This window comes from Medicago truncatula, chromosome 6 (genome assembly GCF_003473485.1).
Source record: "Medicago truncatula cultivar Jemalong A17 chromosome 6, MtrunA17r5.0-ANR, whole genome shotgun sequence".
Classification (NCBI taxonomy): Eukaryota; Viridiplantae; Streptophyta; class Magnoliopsida; order Fabales; family Fabaceae; genus Medicago; species Medicago truncatula.
The window spans coordinates 37104678-37114836 of NC_053047.1; the positions used below are offsets into that span (position 1 = coordinate 37104678).

The following is a 10159-nucleotide window of genomic DNA, read 5'->3' on the forward strand; positions in this document are numbered from 1 at the left end:
AACTGATCTAGACCCTAATGGGTCGATTGGTGTGTTTAGAAAATTAGAGGAGGTTCTTTTTTTTTTTTTTTTTTTTTTATGGTTAGGTGAGAGGTGCTTTAAGAAAATTTCAAAGGAGTTTAGTGTAATTTTTCCTTTAATCATTAACGTTAGTTCTATCATTAATTTTTTTTTTCTTATGTTTTCAAAGCAGATAAGATTGCAATGCTCTTTAACACATAACCTCCAGTTCAACGCGCAGCTCCTGCGGAGTACTAGCCCCATGCTTAGCAGGTGTTTGTTGGTAGCAGAGTTGAAAAAATATTGTAACAAGTCCTTGTAAGAAATTCTATTCCACGATAATAAAGGAAATCAAGATAACTCAACCCAAAGAAACGTAAAACATAGTACTACTATATAAAATATAAAATGTAAAACTAAAAGCTTGTAAGTAAAATTCAGTCCAATAATAGAAGGAAAACTTAAAGCATGATATAAAGACTGAATTGATGTTACTCAAAATTGTACTACATATATAATATAATGAGTGACAAGAAGTTTTCACACTTGGCTGTGTGTATGGTGTTCTAATCTCTATTACTTTTCTTACACAAAACAATGAGGGCAAAAAACGAAACAACCCTTGCTATGCACAACTTTTCTTACACAACAATGAGTGCAAAAAACAAGCATTTGCAATACCACAATTAACATTCATTATCCCATTCAACAAAAACCCTTCACTCATCTCCTTTGGTCATGGTCACATTATAGAACAGCCTTGATCGAACCGAATCCAAATCCAACGTATTCTTAATGCTGCAAATGTTACGGCTGGAATTTCATGTTAAGCCTGAATCAAATTTTCACATCCCTAAAAGAGACTGATACTCTAAAAGTGCGAAGGTTTAATCATAAAAACAAAGAGACCCACAAGAAACCATTTTCTTGCTAAGCCAGTCTGGCACAATCTTTTTCAAAATCTCAACATGTTCTACAGCTAGATTGGGAGGAATAAGATTAGTTAGCTAAATTGTTTATTACTAAGAAATAGTGAGAATCATAATAAAATAGAATTAGAACATACCAAATCTAGAGTTAATCACACCAATGATGAAAGATTGTTATCCGATTCATCCAAACCACTTTGATCTACATTGGTTTCCTCAAAGGAATGACTAAGAAACCAATCAACAAGAAAGCAATTACTTAAATGAGAGAAGAAATTGCTTTTAGAATAAAAATTTCTTTTGAAAGGTACAAAATAAAATAATAAGTGAATCAAAAGAATCAAAAGATGGCAGGTATACCTCCTGAGGTAAGGAAAAAGAATCAAAAGATTTGCAGTCCTAAAAGCATCCTCTGCTAGGTTTAGATGTATGTCTGCTCTATTGTCCAAATCATCGCTGCCTTCTGTGAGTGAAAAGTCTAGCACTCTTTTTGCAGGCGTAGATTTTTGCACATTTTGCACAGTGTCCTAAAAGCATCCTCTGCTAGGTTTAGATATATGTCTGCTCTATTGTCCAAATCACCGCTGCCTTCTGTGAGTGAAAAGTCTAGCACTCTTTTTGCAGGCGTAGATTTTTGCACATTTTGCACAGTGTCCTAAAAGCATCCTCTACTAGGTTTAGATATATGTCTGCTCTATTGTCCAAATCATCGCTGCCTTCTGTGAGTGAAAAGTCTAGCACTCTTTTTGCAGGCGTAGATTTTTGCACATTTTGCGAAGTCTTGTTCAAGAGAAAGATTTTTGCACAGTCATTTTCTGAAGCTTAACATAAGAACCGAACAACAACTGACCGTGCAGGCGTGTGTCAACAAACTGTCAGTACAAGAGACAATTTTCAAATCAGGGCTTTCCGAACTAATATCATCAGGTTGAAAGGACATTGACAATGATTCCTTCCGGTTGCCTCTTTCTCCATTAAGATTACTCACATAATTAAACAATGGTGTGAACTCTCTCTGCCTTGTGCTTCACTTTCTTGGTTGTCTAGGAAGATGGACTTAAATGATGAAAAGCACTGAATTTGCTCAGTCTCGTTAGCCGCATTGTTCTGAGAAAAGTGTCTTCTAAAAGATGGACTCAAATGCAAGTTGTTCATCAACGGTTCAGTTTCATCGGAAGTTGATGAAAGTTCTGTTGACAAGTTAATGGGCTCTGGTGGTAGCATGGCATGTGGAAGATCAGTAACCTTATCAATAATGAAAAGAAAAAAAATAAATTAGAGTAATGAACTCAATTCTTTCGCACAAGTCAGTATTTCAAATTTGTCTGCTTAACTAAGAACAACAAAAAGAAATATACTTCCTCTAATGTAAGCAAGCCAATAAAATTTTGTGCATTAACGATCTTTTCAATAACCATCCCTTCTCTAATTTTAACCTTCTTCCACTTTATTTTTGTGACACCCAAGACAAACATTATAGCATGTTTGGAATACCTTAGTAGAACTTTTTCACTCACATCAGTTTTATGAGACTGTTTGGGAGAACTTACGAAAACAGCTTATGCATATTTTCATAGAATGTTTTCAACTTATTTTTATAAGTTCTCCAATATAGTTTATAAAAAGGAAATGAAACGTTATTTTATCTTTTGTTACTAAAATAGCTTATGCAAGCTAATACATAAGCGCTTATCATGATAAGCGCTTGTGCTATCACCTGAAACAAAGTGGTTTTTCCAAACAGACCCATATCCTGTTACCAGAAAGATGTGTATCCTTGAGAAGATAATTTTTATGATGCGTGTGCAGTTGGTAGAATTCTAAATTTAATAAACAGGTCTAACTCTTTAATATTAGCCACCACCAAACAGAAATGTTTTCAAAAAGTAAATGGAGCCTAGAAATATTAAATTTCCCGACAAGAGACTATCTCTCTAAATTTACTGCAAAACTCAAATCTACCGTAAACAGAAAGGGTTAAATCTCTTTTTAAAGATACAATCAACATGAATCTGTTGTGAATTCGATGAAAAATCACACCAATAACAACTTGATGTGTGGAGCAAGGGATAATCAAGCAACCAAAACAAAGCGTATGGAACAATTAAATACGAGCCAAAAAGTAGAAAACAACTGCGAGAAGAACAAAAGAAGAAGAAGAACACAAAGGAATTTGTTGACCCAGTTCGGTCCAATCTGACCTAGTCTGGGGGAGAGAGCAGCCCTCCGATCCACTATTTGATGAGTAACGTTACAAAGAGAAATCAATGGGTTACAAGAATAAGTCTTCCGCCTAATTCTACCTAAAGTCCCAATCTCTTTCCGTAACCAAGAGACTCCAATCCTAATAGTGTTTCTCTCTATCTCAATCTCTACTCTCTCTCTCTCTCTCTCTCTCTCTCTCTCTCTCTCTCTCTCTCTCTCTCTCTCTCTCTCTCTCTCTCTCTCTCTCTCTCAGAGTTTGCTTTGATACAAGGTCTATATTTATAGTAAAAGTCCTGCTTAAAATCTATAACAAATCTGCCTTAAATTTGTAACAAATCTGTAACAAAAACTGTAACAAATCTGCTCCCAAAAATATGTTTTATTTTTATCCGCCAGCGCACCATCGTGCCACGATGCGACCCCATCGTGCCACGATTTTTCCAGTGCCTTGCCCAAAAAACTAAAACCTCCATCGTGCCGCGAAGCCCAGCCGTCGTGCCACGATTGTGCAGAAACCTGATTTTAAGTTAACTCTCACAGAATCATTGTACATTGTAATAAATGGCATCATGAAATATTAATCTAAAAAATACAAACTGTTAAAAGCTTCCTATTTGCAGGAGTTCTTAACGAAATATATATATATATATATATATATATATATTGAAGGGATTCTTAAGAAATATCAATCTCAAAAAAATACTAGCATGGTTTTGCTTGGTTTTCCGAAAAGAGTAAGCAAAGCATTCACCATTCTCTTTTGAAAGAGCTCTAGTAATCAATATTAGAGGAAGAAAAGTTTATGACAATTTGGGTCAAATGAATGATATACTTACTTCACCCCGAGTGATTACAATGTTAGCATCATTCTCTGGATTGGTGAATCGAATATCCTTCAAGTTAATTTTCTCTTTCAATACATGGATTCCACTTTTAAGGAATTTGAATCCAAAGAGAACCTCCGCATGGTTCCACTTATTTTCTGAAAGTGCTTTGTCCATATTATCATTGAAGTTTTCCATTTGCATATGAAAAAGATGCAAATGATATGTATCTGCATGTGATTTGGCACCAATCTTCGAACCATGTGTATAAAAAAATGTATCTCCGTTGATGATCACTCTTAATGGAGAACCATCCCATGTAAATGGAGAAAGAACATAGAGAGCTATGACAGGAAACTTGTTACGAAACCAAAAAGAAATATATGTTCCTGCCATACAATGGTGATCAAACCACTCTGGAAATGTTGCTTGTGGCAAACGAAACCATGTTTTTCCAGCCTCATGTAATTCCTGTTAGTCATAAACAATTAATATAAGTTTAACTATATCAAGAAGAATATAAAATACATTACAAATAAAAAAGAAAATAAATCATAACCTGATTTAGCAATTTGCTCTTGCACGACGAAGTCAACGACTTGCAGTTTAGTGCAGATAACATTCTTAAGCATGGAGGAATCCCTTTAATTTCTTTAAGTGCCGTACAATCATCCAAGATGAGTTTCCACAAAAATTGACAATTTTCAATAGATTTAGGAATAACTGTGAAATGATTACTAGTTAAGTGTAATTCTTTCACATTAGCAAACAACATAAGACTTTTTGACAGATATTCCTCTGAACGATAGCCGACGTGCCTGACACAAATATACTTTACATGTGAAGATTGAATTGCATTCACTTTTTCTTCATTCCTAATGGTAAATTTAGCCAATGTTGACATCCTATTTGGTAAGTAAACATATCCACAGTCACATAATGTCTGAGGCTGAGTAAGAGTTTTAAAGGGAAATGGAATTTCTTTTATGGGAGTATCATCCTTAAGGAGTCCTGGTATATTTCTCATTTCCCCCAATATTTCTGGAAAACTCTCGAGACTATAACAACATGAAAGATTGAAATATTCCAATGAAGTCAACCTGAGCCGTGGGATATTCCTAAGCATGATGCAACATTCAATATTCAAAAATTTAAGTTTATCCAACAACCCATCCACCACACATGGAAAACTCTCAAGACTACAGCAACATGAAAGGTCAAGTTTCTCTAAAGAATCCAGCTTGAGAGGTGGGATACTCTTGAGATTGTAACACTTTCTAACAAGCAGGGTTTTAAGTTTTCCAAGAAACCCGTCCACCACAGGTGGAAAGCTCTCGAGCCTATGACATGATGAAAAGTCAAGGGTTTCCAGTGAATTCAACTTGAGAGGTGGAATACTCTTGAGATTGTGACACTTTGCAAAACACAAGGTCTTAAGTTTTCCAAGAAACTCGTCCACCACAGATGGAAAATTCTCAAGATTATAACAATGTGAAAGGTTAAGATATATTAGCGAATCCAACTTGAGAGGTTGAATACTCTTGAGATTGTGACAACTTTCAACATTCAGGGTTTTAAGTTTTCCAAGAAACGCATCCACCACAAGTGGGAAATTCTCAAGACTATAACATTGCGAAAGGTCAAGTGTTTCTAGAGAATTCAACTTGAGAGGTGGAATACTCGTTAGTTTGCAGCAACCTTTAACATTCAAGGTTTTAAGTTTTCCAAGAAACGCATCTACCACAAGTGGAAAATTCTCAAGACTATAACACTGCGAAAGGTCAAGTGTTTCTAGAGAATTCAACTTGAGAGGTGGAATACTCCTTAGCATTTTGCAATATATAACATTCATGGTTTTTAGCTTATCACCAAATCCATCTAACACAGGTGGAAAACTCTCAAGGCTATTGCATCCTGAAAGATGGAGTTCTACTAGAGAAGCTAACATGAGAGGTGGAATACTCTGGATTTCAATGCAATTTATAAGTCTCAAGATTTTAAGTTTACCTAGAAAACCAACCGATTTATCAATTGCAATTAGTTTCCAACAATTTTTAATTGAAAGTTTTTCTAAATTTGAGAGACCAGATATATTAGGTATTTGTACTAAACCACTGCCACCTTCGAGATTCAAAACTCTCATATTCTGAAAATTCTGCACAAAAAAATGGAGATAGAAAAAAATGCAAATAAATAAAAAATATATGAATAATTAGTGTTTTGAGTTATTAATATAAGATCAGAGATCACTTGCCTTTGTGGGAAAGTTCAACAAAGAAAGAGCGACAAGGAAATCTGATGAAGGATTGTGACATTCCAGCACTCTGAGACTATTTGGAAGATGTTTGGGACTTTTTTTAAAAAAAACATAATCAGAAAAAATTAGTGTTTTGAGATTTTCCATCTTCTTGAAAGCTTCTCCATCCCATGCTACTGTAGTCCAACAATCAAAACGTATGATTTCAATTTGACTTGTTCCCTATGAAAAAAAAAAGTTCAAATCAACCGAATATTTTATTTTAATAGAATATATGTTAAAACTTTATACCACGTATATGTTAGAACTTTATCTTGTCAAAACAAAAAACCTTCTTTCAAAAAAAAAAAGTTACAACTTTATACCACATATTTAAAGATCTTGAATTATTATTTTTTTTAAGGAAAGATCTTGAAATATTATTAAGAGTTTAGTTTTATATAAATTGTTTTTCTAAAGAATTTATATAAATTGTTAGTGTGATTCTTCAAAAATAAATTGTTAGTGTGAGAAAGTTATGCAAATTCCCTAAAAAAAAAATAGGGTTAATTAAGGTTTTAGTCCTTATAATAAATATTCATAATTTTGTTTTTAGTCCCTCTGAAATTTTCACTAAGCATTTTAGCGACAAAAAATGTTGATGGAAATTTTTGACAGGGACTAAAAATGTTGATGGAAAAATTTTATAGGGACTAAAAATGTTGATGGAAAATTTTATACGGACTAAAAAGTGTGACTTTATTTTGTAGGGACTAAAAACAAAATTCCGAATATTTACAGGGACCATTTACTTAATTAACCCAAAAAATTATACACATGCATATTATGATGTGTTAGCACATGAGATAATGATATGTTAAGTTAAGTATTGTTAATTAATTAAATAATGTAACAATATATCATTAATTATATGTAATGTATGTCTAAAAAAAATTACACTCACGGTACATATAAATTGAACTCAAACAAAAAGTAAACAAAATTGATATTATGCAAATTAATATTTTTTTAAAAAGTCAAAATGAATTATATCAAATCAATAATGCAAAAAACCAAAAGGTAACTTAGCATGAGCTACGGTAATCAAAGTTAATGGTGGAATGCCAAATTATCCATAACATTATTACTCACTGTATTTTCTTCTAAAACTTGCATTATATCATTAGAAAACCATAATCTAGTGCGTTTTCCAGGATCTTGAGGCGATTCTTGTCTAACAATTTCTTTACCCATATCCTCTACCAAATCATGCAATGTCACATTACCAAACTCATTTATTTTTATGAGAGATTTTTCCACTAACACATTAATGTGATCTTTCACGATTTCACCATGATGGGCATGAAGTATTTCATCGACCCTTGTTAATTTGCATCCTTTAAAGCAACAAGCAATGTCAAGAAAAACAAACTTCTCTTCGTCTTCCAAAGCATCAAAGCTAATTTGTAGTGTTGTTTGGATCTTTTTATGAGGAACTTTTTCATAACGATCTAGTGCATCTTTACATTGTTCTATTGTCTTATTAGAAAAGTGAGAACCCATGACTTCTAAAGCAAGTGGATGACCAGAAGCATATGCTACGACACGTTCTATAACATGCAATTGTGCTAATGAAACATTTTCATCGCTTGGACTAAATTCATCTTTAAAAGCTTTCCATCTAACCAACTCAAAAGCATCTTTGGCATTCAACCCTCTCACCTCATATGTATGTTCAACCCCATGACATGTTAGCAACTTTTTATCCCGAGTTGTGATGATGATTCGACTTGAGGGACCAAACCATTTGTGTTTTCCGGCCAGAGCTTTTAATTGTTCTTGCTCGTTAACATCGTCTAGAATCAAAAGTAACTTCTTTTGTCGGAGCCTCTGCTCCAATATTGAAATTCCTTGTCGAACACCGGTTAAGGCATTTTTCTCCCCAACTACTTTGGAAAGAATGATGTTTTGGAGATATGGTAACCCATGTTTTTCATGATTTTCCCTAACATTTTCAAGAAAACATGAAGCATCAAATTCATGGGCAATCAAATTATAAACAGATAGAGCAAGAGTTGTTTTCCCAATTCCACCCATCCCATGGATCCCTACCATGTGGACTGTATCATCTGACCCAATATTCAAAAGGGAAGTCAGATGTTGCTTTTGGTGCTCCAGTCCAATTAGGTAATCACCAACCGGTAAGGCAAGAGGTTCTATATTTCCTAAGACTTGTTCAACAATGTCCCCAATAAACATATGCTCAGGCGTATCCCTGTCCAATATGAGAAAAGAGGTCATTCAAGTGCATATATTATGCTTAATTGTGTTTTTCATCCTTCATATATCGCAACTGTGCAATTTTAGTCCCTATTATTTTAGGTCTTTTGCCCCGTTATGTTTTTCTCATGGTTTCGTAGTCTCCCTCCCAAAAGTAACACTGATGTGTCTTCATTTATTGATGTAACATTCAACATAAGGGGCGAATTGCTCAAATCGCTCAAACCTACATCTATTTATATAACTAAAATTGTGCTATGCTTTGTTTGTCGTTTGAGGTTTTTGGAAAATGAATTAAGAAATATAATTAACGTAGATTATTTAATAAAAAAACATTGTTTAACTTTTTTTTTTTTGGTAGTACACATTGTTTAGCTTCTTATTCTTTTTACTACGATATCATATGAATTAAGCTTCAAAAGAAAAATACGTAGTAAAGAAAGACATAAATACTGGTAAAAAAATATAATAGGGAAATGCTAACATGTGCTCATGTGCCTTAAGAGCACATGTTAAGGTACTACTAATGAAAAATATGTAATTGAAAAATTGTGCAAATTTATTTCTTAAGCATTTGATAATTAGTTTTTTACAATAAATACTTACTACTTGTGGAAACTTTATCATGTGTTCTAAGAGCATAAGTTAGCATGACTCAATATAATAAGAATTAAGTTTTGGTCTGTTGGGTTAAAATATTAGTTATTGTGTCCCTCTATTCTCTTTCCATTTGTTTTTTCAATATCACCTATTTTTTCAATATAACCTAATTACTTATCTGAGAGTTTATTGTTATCAATTCAAGTGACTATTTCAGTGGACAAATGAAATGGAAACAAAAGAAATATAGAAATATACCCTTTGTAATGAAAGCCGGACAAGTCAGTAACTTGGTGAAGAGACACCTTCCATTTATCCAGATTGGAGTTGGCCTTATGTTTATCCATTCCTTCTCCAAAACTTCTTTTCAGCTTTCGTACATCAGAAGGATCAACCTTATAAAAAACCGGAAAAACGGAACGACCCACCATATCTTTCATCGTATCAAGGATCTTAGAAAGTTCTTGTAAGCAAAAGGATGAAGAAGCATAATTTTCAGAGAGGACAACGATGGCCATCATGGACTGTTCAATTGCTTTAAGAAGTGATGGTGTGATTTCTTCACCTTTTCGTAGCTCCTTATCATCCATGAAAGTTCGAACTCCTTTGTCATCAAGAGCTTTCTTGAGATAGCCAGTGAAACCATGGCGAGTATCTTCGCCTCTGAAGCTGAGGAAAACATCGTACTTGAATTGATCTGCGAGGGATGCCATGATGAGTGAACGAATGTGAATTGCAGAGTGTTAATTGTAAAGTATACAGATTCAAAACAAAGTGAGAGATATAGACATGATTTTGAGTAGTGATTAATATCCAAAAAATAAAAAATGAAACTGCTGGAACGCGCTTGTCAATAGGGAGCAATTTCGCGGAATTTAACATGTTAAAACATTTTTTTATTGAGAAAGGATATCTATTTTCTCATACATCACGAAATTGAATCAATCATCTACTCTACTAAAAAACCATATTTTTATACGTGATTAACCAGATGTCATGTGGATGTTAATGTATCATTATTGTTTCTAAAAATTACATGAATTTGTGGTTTTGTTCGGTCTCTTGCTATCTGTTTTATCTTATCA

The 10159-nt window shown here is 33.7% G+C and overlaps 2 protein-coding genes across 2 annotated transcripts; both read right to left on the reverse strand.

The window, feature by feature from the left end:
* Window positions 1-495: 495 nt before the first annotated feature.
* Window positions 496-6101, reverse strand: LOC11413143 (protein SUPPRESSOR OF npr1-1, CONSTITUTIVE 1). Its single transcript, XM_024785676.2, has 5 exons — window positions 4518-6101; window positions 3971-4429; window positions 1290-2174; window positions 1067-1157; window positions 496-979 (listed from the first exon to the last, which is right to left on the reverse strand). The coding sequence occupies exons 1-3, from the start codon at window positions 6099-6101 to the stop codon at window positions 1914-1916; spliced, it is 2304 nt and encodes a 767-aa protein (XP_024641444.2). The 3' UTR covers window positions 496-979; window positions 1067-1157; window positions 1290-1913.
* A 1192-nt stretch (window positions 6102-7293) lies between these two features.
* LOC120575853 (TMV resistance protein N-like) lies at window positions 7294-10159 on the reverse strand. Its single transcript, XM_039826581.1, has 2 exons — window positions 9333-10159; window positions 7294-8469 (listed from the first exon to the last, which is right to left on the reverse strand). The coding sequence occupies exons 1-2, from the start codon at window positions 9785-9787 to the stop codon at window positions 7305-7307; spliced, it is 1620 nt and encodes a 539-aa protein (XP_039682515.1). The 5' UTR covers window positions 9788-10159; the 3' UTR covers window positions 7294-7304.

Bases quoted from the DNA above. Each gene is read 5' to 3' on its own strand.
- LOC11413143 (XM_024785676.2), bottom strand. From the start codon at position 6,101: ATGAGAGTTTTGAATCTCGAAGGTGGCAGTGGTTTAGTACAAATACCT. The intron at 4,430-4,517 runs GTTATGATTTAT...TATGACTAACAG, and splicing joins AGAGCAAATTGCTAAATCAG to GAATTACATGAGGCTGGAAA. The intron at 2,175-3,970 runs GTAAGTATATCA...ATTATTGATAAG, and splicing joins TTGTAATCACTCGGGGTGAA to GTTACTGATCTTCCACATGC.
- LOC120575853 (XM_039826581.1), bottom strand. From the start codon at position 9,787: ATGGCATCCCTCGCAGATCAATTCAAGTACGATGTTTTCCTCAGCTTC. The intron at 8,470-9,332 runs GTATATTTCTAT...CATATTGGACAG, and splicing joins TCCGGCTTTCATTACAAAGG to GGATACGCCTGAGCATATGT.